At 46.6% G+C, this 20,625-nt stretch overlaps 1 protein-coding gene across 3 annotated transcripts in view; it reads right to left on the bottom strand.

Annotated features, from left to right (window-relative positions):
* Loxhd1 (lipoxygenase homology PLAT domains 1) overlaps positions 1-18,894 on the bottom strand; it is a 151,965-nt gene extending 133,071 nt beyond the window's left edge. For all 3 annotated transcript variants that reach the window (XM_074069530.1, XM_074069531.1, XM_074069532.1), the window contains exons 1-4: positions 18,765-18,894; positions 11,802-11,916; positions 5,333-5,413; positions 3,386-3,570 (exon numbers count right to left, since the gene is read on the bottom strand). In XM_074069530.1, coding sequence (XP_073925631.1) covers positions 3,386-3,570; positions 5,333-5,413; positions 11,802-11,916; positions 18,765-18,894 — 511 coding nt within the window. The remainder of the gene's footprint in view (positions 1-3,385; positions 3,571-5,332; positions 5,414-11,801; positions 11,917-18,764) is intronic.
* Positions 18,895-20,625: the final 1,731 nt, after the last annotated feature.

Genomic DNA, 20,625 nt, shown 5'->3' with positions numbered 1-20,625 from the left:
GCAAGTGGTTCTTGAATAAGGCAAAATTCTTGAAGGTGGAATATGAGTGACTGGGATTGGGGAACCACTAGGTTTACTGAGGGACACAGCATAGGTTGTGCCTGTACCTCCTAAGGACACAATCACAGATCCCCAAGGCCTAGATATCAGACACAGAAAACCAGAGAGCAAGCCAAGTTTTCTAAAGGTGTCAGACGTAGGAATTCTACCAATCAGTTAAGAACAACTAAGAAATTGACTTGGTTCTAGGGTCTTCCACCCACAAAAGAGAATGGTCAATTTCTCCCTCCTTCCTTTGCGACTTCCTGTCTCTTCTTTTCCTGATGTCACCCTTCTACCTAATGGGCTCCATTAGGTAGAACCCATGTATTAGGGTGAGAGCCCTAATAAAACCATTGCTCTGAAGGTGAGGAATATCCTGGGTACTTTCACCAAGAAATGAATTTAAAGAGGAACCAGACAGGAAATGGCCACCTCCATGCGAATGTCAGGCATGAGCCATGCAGGGAGGGAATCTTCTTGACCCAGGCAGCAGTCCTGTGCCCCACAGCTGCCCTTCTGCTCCCACATGCAGGGTGGGCTTGAAGCATAATAGACGAATCCTCTAGAAACCTAATCAGGTGCTGCTCCTCCACCCCCACAGCTACCTGCTGATCATCTCAGAGGCTCAGTCAGACATCCTAGAACACCTGCCTGCCCCAAAGAGCAGGAACGAAAGAAGGTTTCAGCTGACTATCTGTCAGAACTTCAGAAGGTGGTCTTTGGGGATGGAGAGAGGGGACAAGGCTCTCCAAAACTCTGCCCTCCGTTGAGAGTGTGGGAGCTGGTCGTATATACACTGAGAATGTTTCCTTTCATCCTCTCCTCCCTCTAGTTCTGTACACATCCCACGTTTTAAAATACCCCACCTATCAAACTAATGGATGAAGAACTAATTATCTTCCCTATTTTTATCGTCAAAGATGTTCAGTAGCAGCCAAATACCAAGTTGGTATAATTCCAGGTAAAAAGCCAAAAAAATTAACCTTTTGATTACCAATGCAGTCATTTCAAAATTTGAAATCCCTTTTTTTGCCAGGTGCCAGTGGCTCACACCTGTAATCCTAACTCCTTGGGAGGCTAGATTGGGAAGATCACAGTTCTAGGCCACCCAGGGAGATAGTTCATGACAACCCCCATCTCCAAAATAACCAGAGCAAAATCAACTGGAGGTGTGGCTCGAGTGGTAGAGCACCTGCTTTGCAAGTGCGAAGCCCTGAGTTCAAACCCCAGGAAGGAAGGAAGGTATCCCTTTTCTCACTCCTTTTTCGGGAAGCCAGTCTGGAAATACGAAAGCATAGTGTCTCCCAGTCCATCAAGGAGCTGGGCCCAGGCAAGGACTCAGACACTGCATCAGCACCTTGGGTAACTGTGGAAAGCTGATCCACTGAGTTGCATCAATTCTTTCTCATTGAGGATGTGTTGGAAGCTCTAATCCTGCCAGTGCTGTCCTAGACTTGTGTGTGACCAAAACAGAAGATGAAACGAGGAGCTGAAAGTAGGAACAGGTCAGAACAGGAGAGGCTAACAGAACAAAAGAAAGCAAGCATGACAGCCTGCTATGCGCCTCTTATTTACTTAGAAATTCTTTGGAATTTATTTTAAGGAAAGAGTCATAAATCTGTGCGAAGACTTAAGTGTACTGTTTATATTAGCAAAAAATGTTTAGGGGGGAGTGCACAATGAATGTCAAACAATAAGGGATTCAGTAAATGACAGTGGTGTTTCCATGCTTCAGAGCATTACACAGCCAATGGAAGTAGGAATGCTGAGTAAAATTCATTTTGGTGGGACTGGGGTTTGAACTCATGGCCTTGCACTTGCTAGTCAGGCACTAGTCACTTGAGTCATGCTTTCAATCCTTTTTCCTTAAGTTTGTTTTTCACATATCTCTTGCTAACTTTGCCTGGGCTGGCCTTGGTATGTGATCCTCCTACCTCTGCCTCCTGAGTAGCTGGGATTACAGGTGTGCACTACCACATCTGGCTTGGTTTGGGGGATGCTTGTTTTTTGGGATAGAGTCTCACTTTTTGCACAGGGTGCACAAAGTGGCCTCAGACATCAATCCTCCTACCTCCATGTCCCAAGTTGCTGGAATTACAGGTGTGAACCACCATTCCTGGCCCAGAATATTGAGTAATTTTAACGGCATAGAAATAAACAAGCTATGAGACAAAGAATGTTGTACCAGCCCATTTTTCTAGGCTGTATGTGTGTGGAAAAGACTTAAAGTGAATGCATAAAATGTCACCAGTGTTATTTTTCTGGGTGATGAAAGTATGCTTTTTTTATGTTTGCATATTTTCTATTTTCTAAGTTTTCTGCAATAACCAATAAGAAAAAATATCACTAACATACTATAGAGTAGCTCAAGTGGTAGAGCACCTGCCTAGCAAGAGTGAGGCCCTGAGTTCAAACCCCAGTACAGCAAAAAAAAAATCAGTAAAGTTGTAAATTATTATGATAGTGATTACAGACAAACAAGCCAAGTGTTCAAAGTTATCTGTGAAGTGGAAAATCTGAGGTAGCTGGAGAAAGACAGAGGATATGTTTACTTCTGCCCAACTGAGTTTCAAGAAAGGGTGGAACTTTGAGACTGCACAGGAACATGGTGGAAGGCAGAACAGAAAAAACAAACTTGTTAACCTCCTACTGTTCTATTGAGTGATTGTGGAAAGGCACTTCTCTGTCCTGTCCCCTCCTATGGCCCCTGACTATAAGCCATAGTCATATGAAGTGATGTCAGGTCAGGACTTTAGGGAGCAAATGAGTGGAAAGAAAGGACACGGGATACAGTATGTGTTTTATATACTTTGTCCTGCTTGCTACCTGTTATCTTATAGAATTAGGTAGCTGAACATAAGGATTTTGGCCAGAGATGTTACTTAAAATAAGTTGTTTTACTCCTCATAAAACCAGGAGGAACCAGAGTGCAGCATGGTGGACCTTTGGTGGAATTCTCATTCACCAGGCTTGGCTGTATCTCAACTTCCTTGGGCATCACAAGAAAGGGAAGGAATAGGAAGCTGGGGAAGGCTGCATTGATCCCCGAGGGGGTCTCGGGAGACACCCATCAGCAGGAATCATTGAGAATGTGGAAGCCCTCAGGCCGAGCCTATCCTCCATCAGGCCTCCAGGTCCTCTTGTGCATCCCACTTCCTTGAACCCCCTGAACGCATAAGCTTTCCTCATGGGAAAGCCACAAGAAAGAGATGGGCTTCACTGAGCAGGCCCTAGCCAACAGGAAATTCCTGGAGATGTGGTGAGAGGAGGTAACAAGGCAAGACAGGGGCCTGGGTGAGCCCAGCCCAGGCAAGGAGGGATGGTGGGAAGCTTATCCACTGACCTCTGGGCGTGTCCATCTGGTTGAAGCTGGCCAGCAGGTCCCGGCACCACTGGCGGTCACCTTCCACCTTGCTCAGCCAGTTGTTACAGTTGAAGTAGTAGCGGAGATGAGGCCTCTTCATGTCAGTCACGATCACATGATCGAGATACCAGCTGGCATTCAAGCCTGTGTTGTCGTGCTCAATCCTGGGGCAGAAGCCAACACCCACACCTTCACTGGCAGAACCAATGGCCTTCCCACTGGCCACTCCAGAGACGGCTTCCATCATTTTGTTTTTGTTGTTTTCCAATAGTTTCCTCATGTATGAAATGCAGATACTTTTCAAGGTACCTGTGCACACTGACTGCTACCTGTTACACCACCTTCAAAGGAAAGTTTCCCTTCATGGAAAATTCTAGGATCCCCAAGGCTTGCATTGGAATGTCTGGATCTGTGCCTTGCAAGTCCTTTCTGATCAGTGCTGTTTCCTAACTTTGGTCTCTGGCAGTATTACTTCTTCCTGCTCTGACCCAAGCTGTACCCACCCACCACTTCCTGAAGCCCAACTGAGTCAAGGTTGAAAAAAAATTCATCAATACCTACTCAAAGGGAGGGGTGATAAGGGAATAAACAGAAAGCAGAGCCCAACTAGACCATGTAACAAGCCATCTTGCAGCACCTGGCTTGTCTCCTGGGCTCCATTTCCCTCTCCCATTGCTCGGAGTTACGACCCTCTCTTCATGACTCCCAATCACCACAACTAGCAGATACCACTCTTAGACATACCATAGCCACCTAGACTATGATTGTCCCATAGAATGTCATGTGAGACACATGTAATTTTGGATTTCTCTAGTAGCCATATTTTAAAAGATACAAAGAAACTCATGGAATTAATTTTAATAATATATTGTATTCCACTTATCAACATATAACCATGTAAAATTTATTAACAATATATTGTACAATCTTTTTCTTATACTAGACCTAAAAAACATTTTATCCATATAGCACATTGCCATGTGGATTGGCCACATTTCAAGTGCACAATGTATCCAGAACCTTCTGTATTGATCAGCATAGACATGGGCTCCTCAAATTGTGTCCTCCAGACCTTTTCCTACTTCCTGTAATCCCCCTTCCAGCCTTTCCAGCTCATTTCTTCCCCAGAACATGGCTGCTGGGTGACCTTACTATACATGGAACATCTCATCTCAGCCCAGGGCTTTAACCCAGGCCAACCACAGCCCAATATAACATGACCCCAGCACACAGATGACACGAGTGATACAGTGTACCCATCTTTTGCAAGAGTGCATTCCTCTGCCTGGCACAGAGCCAAGCACCCAGTAGGACCTCAGCTAGTAACCACCTTTTCCCATATACCGTCACTCTTTCCCAGCCTTCCCCACAGGAGCCCCTTCCCTCGTAACTTCCTCTTCCCTCGTAACTTCCTCTTCCCACACAGCCAGTGCCCAGGGTCCTCATGTCCCCTTACATCCCCTACAAAGACTCCACAGTCTTAAATTTTCTAGTGGTTGGAAGAAAAATTAGATCTGAAATGAGGCCAAATTTGTTCTTTGTCCAGGCAATCAGACCAAGGTACAATCAGACCAAGGGTGCTGTAACATTTTGACAAATGAGCATGAAGTTGAAAGGAAGTAGTTAGCAAGGAGAAGATAAGCTGTCCACAGTCCTACAACTAATAAATAGCAGAGCAGACACTTGAACCCAGGCAATCGGGACTTGGGTTCTTGCTCCTAACCATTGTGCTATATTGTCTCTCAGAGCATATGTCTTAACTTTGCAAAAAATTGTCTCAAATTGCCCTAACCCAAGAAATGAATTTCCAATGCAGAGGTTTAGGACATTGTGATTTCCAGTGGTATCTGGAGAGTAATTAATGCCCAGAAGGTGTCAATAGTGCCTTCATCTCCACCCCCACACTGATCAGGGGCCAACTCTCACCTAATTTTATAGATGAGGCCCACGTTGTTGGTTCTTACTCGGAACACATCGACATTGGCTTTCTCAAAGGCAGACTCACTCCTACAAAGAATGGGAGAGCAGTTAGTGCAGATCAGCACCTGGACCACAGGCCCAGGAGCAGAGCCAAGAGCTGGCATCCTCTTCCTCCTCCATCATTTCACTTCTGGAAAGAACTACATGCAACCAGATCTTGCTTTGAGATTCCTCTCGGACATGGTTGGAAAGGAATAGGGCAAGGATGGGTAGACTCATTCCTTGCTCATATGTCAAGGATCTCATTTGATCTGTGCTTTGAGTCACTGAGGCAATCGTAGACAATATTCACTATTATATGGACAAGTAAATTGCTAGTTGGTAGCAGAGCTAGGACCAGCATGTCTCTCTCCAGAGTCATGATCCCATACCCGCTCGTTGCTCAGGTGGTCAGGGTAAAGGAGGAAGGAAGGTGCTATGGATGCCTTGCTGCACGTAGGTCTGCAGGCCTCCTGGCCTCTCCCCCTGGCCTGTCTTGCTCTTGGTAAGAAGAGTTGGAATGGCAGCCCCAAGTGGATGCAGACCTTGGGTGGCAGCCCCTGGTCCTGCCATTTGAACAAGAAAGCAAATACTCCACCCCAAACCAGCAACCAGGGAAGTGGGGGCAGTGAGGAAATGCATATCAGAATCTTGCAAACAGTGTGAACAGAGGAACACCTGAGACGTTCAGCAAGGCAGTGCCAGGCAAGTCCTGACTCCAGGGCATCCTAAACTCAAGCAGCTTAGACACAGGAGGGCTGGAGTCACTTTGCTGTGGAATCTTCCTGGAGTGGAACGCTGAGTCTCATGATGACATCTGCTCCATCCTCTGAGTGGCCTGTACTCCTGCCATTGGAGCCCAGACCTGGGGCAGTTCTTCCTGCCCCATAGACAGTGTAGATCTCCCCTTTTGAAGGGGAATTGGGACCCCAGCCCTTCCTGTTTCTCTCTTTGCTTCCTGGCTGCCATGAAGTGAGTGGGTTCCTCCACTACTGGCTCCTCCATCATTGGCTCCTCCTTCAATGTGCTGCCTCCCCCAGGTCCAAAAGCAGCAGGGCCAACTAATCATGAACTCAAACTTCCCAAGCTGTGAGCCAAAATAAACCTTTCCCTTTCTTTAAGTTGATTTATCTCAGGTAATGGTTACAGCAACAGAAAGCTAACTAATATAGTCTATTTATTGGCCATCAGTGTGGTTTAAAATAAAAGGGACATGAGGGTCTTGTTTCCAAGGCTATAAGGCTCAGACTCAGTAACAGAAGGTCTTTGGGGTTTTCACAGCCCAGAAGCCCAGAAGCTGTGAGAGCCCAGGCTCTCCTAAAGCAGAACAGAGCTCACACAAATGTACACTGAGGCCACCTTGTCGGGGAAAACAAGCCCAAAGGTTCAGCCTGGGTACAGAAAAGTGAGGAGAGACTGGCAGAAACTTCTAGGCTAGCTGGAGTGCCCAGGCTGGCAGCATGAGTCTGAGCTCAGGGAGGGTCTTGTCCAGGGCAGAAGGGAGGATTCAGGCAATGCTGGGCACACAGTCTCTCCTCCACCACCAATGAAAGAAAGACGGTGAATGTTGTTTGTTAGCCCTGGAGGAAGAGCAAGGAAATAAGAACTTTCCTCCGTGAAGAACCATTTGGTCTCCTTCCTGGGAAAAGAAACTTCCTGAACCCAGCATTTAAAAGGGAAACTAAACCAAACCAGCACTCAGGGGGGTCTGACTGATGTGAGAATTGCACTCCCAAGGGTGAAGAATACCACACCCCGGGGTTTAGGTTCAAAGTCACAGCAGCTGTTAAATAACTTGGAAAATACGTGGACATCGATTCTGCACATCAGGAGTTTGTGAATGAGAAACAAAGAATTGAATAAATGGTATTTTCTCTTTCAATATATAAGACAAAATAACTGACTTTTAGAATAAATAGACAAGTTTCTACATCAAATAAATACTACGAGAAATAGTCACCCTGGGAAAAGATATGATAGAATATTTTTTAAATACTGAAAATCTTATTATAAAAGAATATTTAATGGGACAAAAACAGACTTATGATATAGGCTTAAAAGAAAACAGAGGTTTAAATGGACTGCAGGATCAGAAGGAACAATACAAACAGGATACCATCTTCATTCAAAAACAAAGAGTGGGAAAGTTTATACAAAAACATCACGTCTAGGTGCTAAGACTGAGGGCGTGCTGCTGATTTGTTATTGTCTCTGTTGTTCTCAAATTTCACATATTACTTTTGCAATTATGAAAAAAGCATAATTCTGACTTTCAGAGATGAACTCCTCCCCTTCCTCACCATCCCTGCCCCTACCCCAGCCCATGAGCTTTCAGGTACAAATTCTTTGGAAGGTTTGGGAATTTGCTGGGCTTCATTGTCTAAGGGTGAACAGCCACTGCCAGTGAACAAGGGAGAGGACGGCAAATTTTAGCCAAAGGCAAGGTGTGACTTAGAAGGAAAGCAGCTGGTTTTCTGGGGCACCTCTGAATAGAGTTCCAGAAGGAAAGCTCTGACAGCTGCCTTCAGCAAAGGGGAGCCCTGCACCCATGACATGTTCCAGTGTGCTTGTTAAATAACCAGTCCTGATGCTTTATGATCATTCAGGTCAGGGATGCAGGGAGAGAGATATGCCAGGGCGAGCAGAGTCCAAGGCAGAGGGAACGCTCCAGGCCACCTCAGGGTCACAATGAGAGGTTTCAGGGTAGTGTGGATATGCAGTAAGCTTCCTCAGTGTTCATGAGATGGAGACCAGTCTCTCCTTGGAAGAGGAGGAAAAGCCTCCTCCCTATCCCAGGGCTCTCTCTTCAGAGAGTAAAGACTGCAAAGGATGGCTCCATGGACTACCTGCCTCAGGGAGGGGCTGGGATCATCCCAAATGAGTTCCACATCCCACCCACTCTGGGGTCAGATTCTGGAATGCCCACCTCTGGTTAAGTCAGAATGTAAATGCCTGTGGGCCTCAAGAAACAGACTGGGGTAGAAATATCAAAGGACTGAGGCACCCTGTTCAAAGGAAATATTACAAGTGCAGGCTCTTCACATTTCCTTGTGGGAGGCTGGGCCTCACCATGGCCCCAGGTTCTCAAATGAAGGTTAAATGTCATGCATAGCCCTGCCTGTGCCACGCACCAAGGATTGTGCCCAGAAGGATAGCCTCCACAGGGCATTTTAGCTGCCAAGCAGGCAGAGCCATCAGGCTAAAATGCCAGCCATTCTCCCACATGCTTGGGTGGTGAATTGTCAGCAGGAAACTGTGTTCCAGATGATACATGAGATCCCATCCTTTTGCCATGTCCTGAACTTGGGGTCCCATGTCGGGGTGGCCCTGGGCAAAGGAAGGGAGCAGGGGACTCAGAAGGTGGGTTGCTCTGAGCCCCTCACTGGAATGGGGGTTGAGGTGGAGTTCACTAGTGGGAGAGTCTAGGAAACCTGTCACCTTCTTTACTGTCTAAGAGAAGGTCCGATGTGTTCTGAGAAATTTAAGCACCAGACCATAAGGATGAATACAATTTGCATTTTAACATCAGGTGCCACGTTCTTCTTGGAGCAGGAATTATAGGGAATTTGGGGGTGGGGAACTGCTAAGCCGTCTGAGAGTGGAAGGTAAAGTCCTAGGGCACAGAGGTGAAGGCATAGGACTGAGTAGGAGACATTGCCAGAGGTCATGAGAAGGGGTCGTGAGAAATTCTAAGAAAAGCAATGGCCGAATATTAGCACTAAGTCTAGTATTCCATCTGAAGTGGTTGGCCGTGCTGCCATGTGAACTCTTTCTAGAACCTGGAGCTCTCAGTCAAGTCTGTTACATACAAAAATGTCACGTGTGCATGTGTGTGTAAGACAAGGAGCATGGCTCCAGCTGACATAGGGGTTTTGGCTGGAGTGGGTTTGGGTGCAAAGAGAACGACAGTGAGATGTGAAGATATTGTGGACCCCAGGGATGGGGTGGGTTGGTGGTGGCCTGAGCTAACTGCATCTGTATTCAACTGAGCAAAATTACCTCAGTTGCCATCTGAGTCTGGGTTGCTCAGGTAGCCTGCATCCCTAGAAAGCAATAGTCTCCCAGACCTGGAGTTTCTACCTTGAATTGAAAGGAGTCTCAGATGTGGCAATCTACACAGTTTTCTTTGTAGATTTGTTCTCAGTTCTTGCTGCATCCAGACTCAGCCCTTTCCCTCACAAATGATCTTGGCCTCCATCATAAATTGAATGTCCACGGCTTAGCTTTCAAGAAAGGCTTTCTGAAACATGGCTGCCTGGCTCTTCTCGTCTGTCTCCTCTCTGCCCCTCAACATAGCAGTGCAACTTCCAGCTACAGGACTCCTCCAGGTCCACAAGCACCTCCCCTACTGTCTCCACACTCTGGCAAGCTGTTCCTCTTAGTCTAATCCACCCTTTTGTACTCCTTTTATCTGAGACCTTTTCAGCACTGGAGGCCCAGGTTTTGTCCCTTCCTGTGAAGTCTCACTCTGGCCACATGACACCTCTGGCATTTGCTGAATTCTGACTATTCACTAGGAACCAAAGGAGGTGCTGAAGTCTCTGGTTGCCCTTCTGTGGACCCTCACCTGGCCGGTCCATCACCTCTCTACACAGCCCTCTCTGGCCTCTCCAGGGCCCAGCTGATACACCCACCTGTGCTCACAGGATGCTGCTGAATGCTTCTGGCCAGCCCAACAGGGGTCCTGGCCAGACCCGTGCTCTTGCTGTCCAACCTGGAGGATGACACAGATCTAGGCAGAGCACCCCACCGACAGCCGCACAGGCTTCTGGGGAGTGTTGACTCCTGTTCATTTTCTTTCCCTTCATCACAATGTAGCCTTTCTTTCCCTACTGAGAGGGAAGGTTGACACTCAGACTTCCAGAAGAGGGACACCAGTTTATAACAGTGATTCTGGAGTCTGCCTGAGAGGAGGTTTTGGTGAGCGAATAGGTGAGGGGAGGAATCTGAGGATATTGTGTGCGTGAAAAGAGTAATGACAGTAAGGACTCACCTAAAAGGAGAAAAGGGTGCTTTTTGCTTAAAAAGGCAGGTTGCAGACCCCAGAAACCAGTTGGCAATCTCCTCTGTGCTAGTGACATCTCCCTACGCTGGTACACACTGGGGGAACACATGGCAAAGAGGATGGATATTTCATGTATTCCCTTTACCGTGCCCACATCACTGGAGGGAAAGGCTTCCACGAGCGAGTCACACACAGTACAAGGAGGCAGGTACCCTGCTCTGCAGAAATGAACAAAATGGCGTGTTACGGCTGCCTCAGTGCTGCTGTGTGGGTGCCACAGCTCACATTTGGAATGAGACACATCACAGTCCTGGTCAGTCCATGAGGCTCAGAGTCCAAAGTTGCCTCGTTTCAGGACCCCATCTTTCTACAGCTTCCCCTGTGTCCTTGGAGGCGCCAGACCATAAATCCCACAGGCCACAACCTGGAGCTCCAATGGGACTCCAAGAATGGCTACACCAGGAACATGGATTGAGGATCAGCTTCATCCTCAAAAAACTCCAGGACTCTGAACCACTCACCATTCCTCTCTGGGCCTCAGTTTCTCTGTGAACAGATTAGATCGGGAGTTTCAAATTTTTCATGGCTGTGGAACTTTTGGCTCAAACAGAATCCTACCCAGAAATCCAGTGGGTAAGATAATCATAAGTGAAGTGTCTCTGAAAGATGGAGAGATGGGGTCCCAGAACCAACTGGTCAAGTCCCTGTCACTCAGCAAAGACTGAAAACTACCGTCCCTAAGGTCCCTAGCTTTCTCTGAAATTCTGTGGCTGTGTTAACACACTGTGTGTGCTTGTGTATGCACGTATGTGGTGGGAAGAGGACCAAAGAGAAAGAGCGGTTCCTGCCCTCAGGGGATTATAATAAGGTGGAGGACACTAGCGTTTCTAGTGCACACTCAGATGCACACACAGCACATACATGGCGTGATCCACACGTCTATATGGATCTTTAATATGATGTTGGTCCCCTGAGACCTCAGTGCAGAGCATTTTAATCTCACGGCTCCCTCACAGGCATGATCTTCCCAGCACTCCTTCTCCCAACAGTTCTGTGATGATATATGGGAAATCAAGGCCTTGAATACAATGAGATTTTGCCAAAGTTACATGGAACTAAGTGGTAACACTGGACCTAGACCCAAGTTTCTTCCTTCAGGGTGTTTATTCTCCCACATCAAGAGACAAACAATTATGAGTTCTTACAAGAGCCAATTTAGGGATTATTGTTCATATAATCAAGAAAGGGCAAAGGCCAGCTGCAGTGGCTTACATCTGTAATCCCAGCTATTCTGAAGGTGGAAATTGGGAGGATCGAGTTCGAAGTGGCCCCAGGGAAAAACACAAGACCCTATGAAGAGGGGAGGATAATTAAAGCAAAAAAAAAAAAAAAATGCTTGGAGAGTGGCTCAAGTGTTCAGGTAGTACTCACTTGCTGGTAAGATGGAGCTTGGGAGAGAGCCCATTCTCTCCAAAAATTGTGATGAAGACATTGGCATCTGTCCCTGCACCTCGAACGTCCCCTGTGGCTGTGACCACCTCGTATACTGGAGGAGGAAAGAAGACAGATTGCAGGCTCAGAAGAGAACCCAAAATCCCATGCAAGCTTGAAAGAAGCAGGACTCCTTCCAGCCTTGCAGGGTATGCCTAGGCACAAAGTACTCTGGGAATCTTACTTTTCTTCCATACTAAGCTCCTCTTGGAAGTCCCAAACCTCACTCTTAATACCATGCACCCCTTTTGCAGAAGAAGAATCTGAAAGCAGGGGGACAGGCCCAGTCACAACCTGCCCAGAAAAAGCCACCCCTGGGCTGGGTATACAGAGCTACTTAAAGGCTCTCTCTTTACCAGAGGTACTGAGTTCCCTCTCTTGGTCCCCCTGCTGTCAGCACTTTCCTGAAAAGGCATCAGTCCTGTAAGAGTCTTGTCTGCTTTCTGGAGAAAGAAGGCAAGAATCCACCTGAATTAAAGACAGCGAAATCTACTCCAATCAAGTGAAACAAGTAGGATGACTGGGAATGTTAGACAGCAAGCAGAAATGTTGGAAAGGTTGCAGGCATGTGCCCTAGACCCAATTCTAGAATCAACTCCCAGAATCCACATAAACCTGGTCTTGGTGGAGTGGCTGCCTCCAGCTACCCTAGAACCACATCACCTCTGCCAAGAAGGGGAAACAACCACGTCACTTCCCATTCAGCTGCTACTCCTGTCTCAAAAAAAATTTTTTTAAGAGAAGGGGCTGGGGGTGTGGCTCAAGTGGTAGAGTGCCTGTAAGACCCTAAGCTCAAATCCCAAAAGTTAAAAAAAAAAAACCAAAAAACTGTTCCCTGTGTAGTTCATAAAAAGGATGATTTCTGAATCAGAGCCTTGCTCTAGAACAGCTGATCTGGGAACCTCCCACACATGCATGCAGCAAGGGAGGCTGAGCAAGAGAAAATGACTCCATGTTGGGAAGGTGGAATTCACAATGTGGGGAGCCAGAAGAATGTGGAGAGGGTGTTTGAAATATTGGGGACTTAAGACAGATGTCCACTACATAGTGGAAATGTATGAATACCAGTGCTTGGGCTGACCGAGTAGCTCAAGCAGTAGAGTACCTGTAAGAAAGTGTATAAGTCCTGAGTTCAAATCCCAGTACCATAGAGAAAAGATACTGAATACCGGTGCTTAATAATTGCAGGCATAAATTATATTGATTGATTTTTTACTATGTGCTGTCCCTGAGCTAGGAGACTTTCCTTGTATATCACTGGGCTTGATTATTACAGCAAACCTATTTTCATTCCTACCTCAGGTCTTCTCAGAGCAGGTGCCCAACCAATTGCTGAATACATTTGAGCTGCCCTGAAGAAGACCACCTGATTAGGAGGATATCAGGAGGGGTTTGATGCCCATTATCCAAACCAATCAACCCATAGAGTCCATTCCACAGAGGGAGCTCATCCCACATGCAAATGGCAAAGTTGAGGATTAGGACATGGGAGACACAAACACCTTTGAGCATCTATTGTGTGCCAGGCCTGTGTCAGGTGTGTTATAGATACTCTTCATTCTACAGCAAGTCCATGAGTCTGTGGACTCTGACAAAGTGCTGGATGTCCATGCCACAGAGATCTGGGGGCAACCACTGGCTCTCCACTTAGGAGCAGGGTGCCTCTGGACAACTACCAACCTTCCCATAATGCTGGATGATATTACCTGGTTTGCAGAATTGTTCTGGGGATTAAAGATGATATCTGTAAAGACTCTGGCACATAGAAGACACTCAATAAATAGCCTTTCTTTTTTAAAACTATTGTTGTTTGTGCATAAAGGTCCATTTCAGCTCTAGGAGCTAACTAACAGCCTGTTCCTTTGGCAGACAGGATGTTAGCTCAACTAACATGCATGTGATGTATTCCAGAAGCCCTTCAGGAGCTAACACGCTTCTTCCAGGCTTGTGAAGTTCAGGAGCAGCAGTGTTTAGGTGCGAGTTGAACCTTTTAATGTCCTTGGATCTGACAAAGCCCTGGATCTGAGAAGGAAGCAGTGCATATGTGTGACTCTTTGTCTCTCATGATAAACAGAACCCTCACAGCCTACACCACAGGGGAGCCTGATCTGCAAATAACCCCTGATGGCAAGCTTGACCCTTTAGTGACAACTCTGGGGCTTGGAGTATTGCTCAAAGGAATCTCACATACACAAGAGCATTTCTAATTCAAGCATCCACGGAAGAATGACCAGCCTGATAGACATTCCAGAACCACTTCACACGAGAGAAGATAAAGAGGCCTGAGATGCTTGAGTTGGAGAGAAGGAAGGTGTGGGATTCAAGAGAGGAATGAGAAAGCTACCTCAACAGCTGATTCAGGGGGACACAGCTGCTTCTTAAATAGGAAATTGGCTATAAATCAACTAATCAATTAGACTTAATTATAATTATAATTACATTAATTGAGAATGCCAAAGCATGCCACAGGGTAGGAAATGGTGTTTGAAGTACATGTAGCCAAAAGAAGACTCAGACCTAGAAGACATAAAGAATTCACAGAAATAGGAAGGCATCATGCCAGTCAACAAGGCCAGGAGGATGAGGCAGGAGGATCAAGAAATAGCCAGGCACAGTGGTGCATGCCTGTAATCCTAGTACTCTAGAAACGGAGGCAGGAGGATCTCAAGTTTAAGACCAGTCTGAGCTGCATAGCAAAACCCTGCTCAAAAAAATTCTCACAAATAGATAAGAAAAAGAGAAGCGATACAATTATTTAAATAGACAATAATGTCTTTAAAAGATAAACACACACTTACCATCGAATCCAAGAATTCCACTTTTAGGTATTTACCCAAGAGGAAAGAAAACATGTCCGTGTAAAAGCCTGTGAGCACAAATGTTCCTAGTAGTTACAAACCCAAACCAGAAACAGCCTAAGCGTCCCTCAGCAAGTGAAGGGATAAACGAATCATGGCATATCCATATAATGGGACAAAAAAGAATAAACTCTGATAGGCAATATGAATGAAGCTCGAGCATCTTACGCTGAGCAAACGTTAGACACAAAACACTACATTCTTTATAATAGCATTTATAAATAACTCAATAAAACTCAATAAAAGATAAGTCTCATCCATTGTACCTGGGAACAGGAGAGTGACTTCCTGGGATGGGAGTAGGAGAACTGACAGGAAGAAAGACAGGGAAGCTTTGGGCTCCCTAAAGGAAATGTTCTCTCTATAATGCATCCTTGTGGTCACATGGTATAACACTAATCAAACAGAAAATTTTAAATAGTTGCACTTTATTGCAAGTAAATTATAAGTCAATAAAGTTAAAAAGTACACAAAAGACTTAAACAGACACGTCACCAAAGAGGATATCCAAATGGCCAATAAACATGGAGGGAAGAGATCAGCGTCAGTATTCACCAGGGAAATGCAAATCAAAATGACAAGAAGTCATTACCAAATACCCATCAGAATGGCTAAAATTAAGAAGAGTGACAATTCCTAGTATTGGTAAGGAAGTGGACCTATTGTCCCTCTCACATGTGATGGGGCAGGGGAGGGAGGTTTGTAGCTCATACAAGCTCTGGTAGATAAGCTTACCTGTGACCCAGCAGTTCTCTTTATCCAATTATAAATGCAGGACAATTGAGTGCCCATGTCCACCAAAAGTTGTGTACAAGGGCTGGCAGAGTGGCTCAAGTGGTAGAGTGCCTGCCTAGCAAGTGTGAGGCCCTGAGTTCAAACCCCAGTACTATCAAAAAGAAATCTTAAAAAAAACGTTGTGTGCAAGATTTGTAGCAGCTTTATACATAATAGCCAAAAAAGGAAAAACCCAGAAATAACTCAAATATTCACTAACAAGAGAATGGTTAGACAAATGGTGATGTGTTCAGAACAACCTTATTATATTATATGTTGTGTCACAACGTATAATAAGATAATATAACATATTAGTACAACACATATAATAAGATAATAAATCTTTCCACTGTAATGTTGAGTGAAAGAGAAGATAGGCACAAAAAACGTACACGATTCATGGTTCCATTTATATGAAGATCAAGAAAGAAAAACGAAACTGATTTCTGAAGATAGATTCAGGAGAGGTGTTAGCTCTGTGGAAGGATATGAAGGAGCTGTGTGAGGGCTGCAAGTGCTCCATGTCCTCATCTGAATAGTGGTGACACAAGCATGGCCACAGGCAAAAATTCCTCATGCTGTACCTTTATGAGTTTTGGACTACATACACATTGTTCCTCAATTTAAAATTTTTAATTGAAAAACTCAATTGCTATAGCTGAAGAACTGTTTTGTGGAAGTCTGATACCTGTGGAAAACTCAAAATTCTATTTGACTTCAGAGGGGAGGAGCACAACTAACAAAGTCCCCTAGTCAGCACAAAGAATACTTAACGACAGCACAGTGTTACTGTTAGCACAGAGCCTGGCACATGGGAGGCACTCAACAGAGAATTACCTGGGTTGATGATTAGCTGGAGTGAACAAAGAAATGAATGAAGTGATCAATGAAATGAATAAAGACTGTGGGACTCAACTGATCAGGATTTCAATCCCAATTCCACCATTGCTGCCTATGTAATTTCACTTGAATAGCTTACTGAACCTCAACCTCCTCTTCTCAGAAGTGAGGATAATTTCTTCCCTGAAGGATGTGGTAAGGATTAAATTAAATACAACAAAGTTTTCAATGTTCATACTCTACTCACTGATCCTTCATTTCCACTTCTGGGAATTTATCTTACAAGACTTTCCTCCACAGCAGAATGAAAAATGGTCCCCACCATCACTATTTCCATTACATCTTCATCACCACCATCATGATCACATCACTACCACTGCTGTTGTCTCCAGTAACAACACCCCAAGGAGATCTGCCTTGGGAAATGGTGTCGGAAGACATGCTATCAGGGTTCGTATCTGAGTCAGCATCTTCTCAGCAAGGACTTGCCTTGGTTGGAAAGCAGATCCATATCCCAGGCTCAGCTGTCCTTAGAGCCCTAAGCTAGCTGTGGTCCTCCCTCTGGTCATTGGTGAACTCCAGGGTAGCCAGAGAAGGTACACCTGGACCTGTTTCCTTGCTTGTCCTCCTCCTCAGCACACTCATCAAGTCTCTCCATGAAGCTGGGCACCAGTGGCTTTCAACTATAATCCTAGCTACTTAGGAGGCAGAGATTGGGAGGATGGCAATTTGAGGCCAGTTAGGCAAATAGTTTGCAAGATCCCATCTCCAAAAGAACCAGAGTGAAATGGAATGGAGGTGTGGCTCAAGTGGTAGAGCATCTTCTCTGCAAGCACAAAGATCTGAGTTCAAACCCTAGTTCCCCCTGCAAAAAAAAAAGACTCTTCAAGAAATACCGGACCCCAGAGCTCAAGGGGAGCAGGAGACCCATCCTTTTAAAAGTAAAAGGATGACAAGGACAGTGCAGCTGGAGTTCAGCATATAATTACTGTCAGCATCAGCCACAGTTTTCACCAGGGCTCCGCAGGAGACTGGAAAGTCAGTGGGTGTCTACGAAATGCCAGTGGGCACTCCTCCCCCAGCTTTACCTTCTCCATCTAGTTTATCACAGTCAAGTCCGGGCAGTACAGAGCAAGGACCTGCTCTGCCTGTCAAGCACAAAGCCCTGAGTTCAAACCCCAATTCTGAAAAAAAGAAAAAAAAAAAAAGAGCAAGGACTTTTCAACCAATCAGATTCAAATCCTAACTCTGCTGCTTACTAGCTGTGTGATCTTGGGCAAGTTACATAGCCACTCTGTGCCTCAGGATCCTGACCTTGAAAATCCAACCTGCCTTTCCACATGCATTATGAAGATGAAACTGGTTCAGGGGAATAAAGTGCTTAGCACAGAGCCTGGTACACATCTCACAGCACCACTGTGAGATGAAATAAGGGACGTGCTTGAGAAAGGACACTTCAAGTTCTAATCCTCTGTCACGCTTACAACTTTGCTCAAGTCATTACTGTCTCAGAGCCTGTGCAATGGGACTAATCACCCTGCCTTGACCGTTCTTAGGGACCTTGGCGATCAAATGAGAGAATGGCCATGAAAGACTTCAAAAAGGGAGAGGGACCATTATGGTCTCACTGAGACACACGTTGCCCATGAACAGAAGTGGGCAGGGAATGCTGTCTGAGAGGATCTAGAATGTTCTCACCAGCAGCTGGGTAGATCACTCTAGCCTGCTGCCCATCCCCCAGCTAGATGATCCACCTGGGGCATGTGTGACTGGAGGAAGTGGTCATCCCCGTTTGTTCTGGACCCCTCCCTTCTTGCACAACCTCAGGAGATACCTGGGAAGGGTCCTCCCTAAGCCACAGCCTTGATGGTGCCACAGCTCAGATCGGCTTGTCTGAGCCAGGTCTGTGTCAGGGTTTGACTAAGGACAAACCATGCAGGACACCACCATCACAGGCTTCAGAGTGACCGAGACTATGAGCCCAATGGTCAGACTTGCATGCAGCCACAGAACTGTTAAACACTGGATATAATCAAAGACCTGCCCCTCTCACTTGGCCAGCAGCATCCACCCCATGTTGGGCACAGGACGAGAGGTTAACTCTCCTTCCGTCACAGCCTGGCCGATCAGGGGTCTCAGTCCGATACAGACCACATCTGCGGGTGCAGGCTGGAATGCTACTTAAGAGTCTGGCAACTGGCAAACCTGGGGCACTGCACTTCTGGTCTGTTCTGCCTCACTAGACTCTAAAGGCAAGTCGCCTCACTTTCCACGCCGCGGGAGCCCTGGCGTGGTGCCTACCCTGCTTCCTTCAAAGGAGTGCAGAACAGACACACGGGATAACCTGTGGGTCCAATCCCAAACTGCTCTGTAGAACCAGAGACAGATCTGGACAGCCATGTGCCCCACCCCACCTGGCAGGACCACGCACCCTTGGCCTTGTAGTACTCGTGCTCCAGCTCATCCTCGTCATCCTCTGAAGCATAGTTCAGCAGCTCCTGCTCGTACAAACCCAGAAAGTCGATGTCTTTTTTCCTCCTCTTCTTCTTCTGGGGCATCATTGTGCTGGCCGCCTCTTCCTGGCACTTTCAGGTTCACAACCTACCTCCTTGGGCCTCCTTGGACCCTTGGCTCACACTCCCCTGACCTTCTGTGGCTCCAAGTCTGGGTGGGCCCCAATGGCCCTCTTCCCTGAACACTCTGTCTCAAAGTCCTGCTCTTTTTTCTCTTCTCTGGCCCCTGAGCCTGTGTCCCTTCCTGTCCCTGCCCCCTCCCTCCGCCACCCTCTCCCACTTGCACCTGGCCTGGGGCTCTCCTTAGGCTTCCTCACTTATTTATGAGGATGAGAAAGGCTGTCCTCCTTCCTCCCACTCCTCCCCAGCCCCTCTCCTCCCTTCACAGAGACTCAGGTAACAAAAGTCCTTGGCATTCATTTCTGACTGACCTCACAGCAGGGGAGCAATCTGGGACCCTCCCAGGCCACTCTAGGGGCAGGTGAGGGCCTTCCAGCAAGGAGACACCTGAGCCCTCACGGCCCATGAGGACCCTGACATCGTTCCAGGCCTGGGTCCCTCCTGAGGAGGGCAGAGGCCCGTGATCAGCTAAGCTCCCAGCTCAGAGGACTTGCTTCTCTCTTCATTATTCATGGCTTCTGATCAGTTTACATGGTAGGCAGGGTTCTTACTAGATCCTTCTGGTTCTGTCTCTGCTTCCATCTCCCCAAGACTGCTGGCTTCTGGAGGCGGCCAGGAGAGAACAATTGCCCCTCACAAGCACACAGACGACCCACAGGGCAGTAACTAATTATGAGTTACTGGCACTGCCAGGCCAGAGCCCACGACCCTGGGGAAGCTCACTCATCCTCAGGTGGCCCCCAGCAACATCTGAGCAGACCAAACAAAACTCACCAGCCTCTGCCCTACTAAGAATTCTCAGTTTACCCATATTGTTTTCTGTGGTTTTGGAAGAAATAGTAAAACCTCCAGGCCCCAACTCAGCTCCCTGTCTCCCTTGGCCTTCACCTTCTCCACCCTCAGTTGCACTCTGCAAATTCTGAGAACTAGGGCCAGAGGCCTCTCCCCATCCTCAATCAGCAGGAGAGTTCCCTAGGGTTGCTGGACTCCTCTCCTTGCTTATTCTATGAAGATTTTATTAAGATCCCTTATAACCCAACTGCTAAGAGCTCTAGATTTTGAAATGCTAGAAAATTTCAATTCACTTGAAAGTGTGTCCTCTGGCCTTGCAGTGTGAGATTGTGGGACAGAATTGAGCCCAACTGTACTACCCTCTGGCTCTGTGGCCTATGGTACCCATAAAAGGGGAAGAATGACCCACTAGTGCATATTTAGCACTCAGAGAAGGCACTTCATTAACCAGAAGCTTCTAGAACACATTAGAGGTTAATGAATGTCCTTAACTCCTGCAACAGACTAGGTACTTGTACCTCTCCTGTTGGGGACTAGGCACGGACCCTGGATGGGGAGATGTTGGAGGTTGCAGAGTCTCCATAGTAGGAGTTTGGAGAGCTCTCCCACGCATGTCGAGGCACTCTCCCAAATTCAAATGTTGAATAATGACATTAAAAGTTTTATATCGGGTAATGGTCCCAAGAGGTGGGGTTTTGCAGGGAGGTGATGAGGTCATGGGGGCGGAGCCCTAGTGAGTGGGATTAATGCCTTGTAAAAGAGACGCCAGCCTGTTCCCTTGCCTTTCCAGTTGAACGAGGGAGGGACCATGAGAAAACATACATGGAACCTGCCGACCTTGGATAAGTTTCTGTTGTTCGTAGGTCA

This window comes from Castor canadensis, chromosome 4, assembly GCF_047511655.1.
Source record: "Castor canadensis chromosome 4, mCasCan1.hap1v2, whole genome shotgun sequence".
Classification (NCBI taxonomy): domain Eukaryota; kingdom Metazoa; phylum Chordata; class Mammalia; order Rodentia; family Castoridae; genus Castor; species Castor canadensis.
The sequence above is the reverse complement of the archived record's forward strand: the minus strand, read 5'-3'. Positions and strand labels throughout refer to the sequence as shown.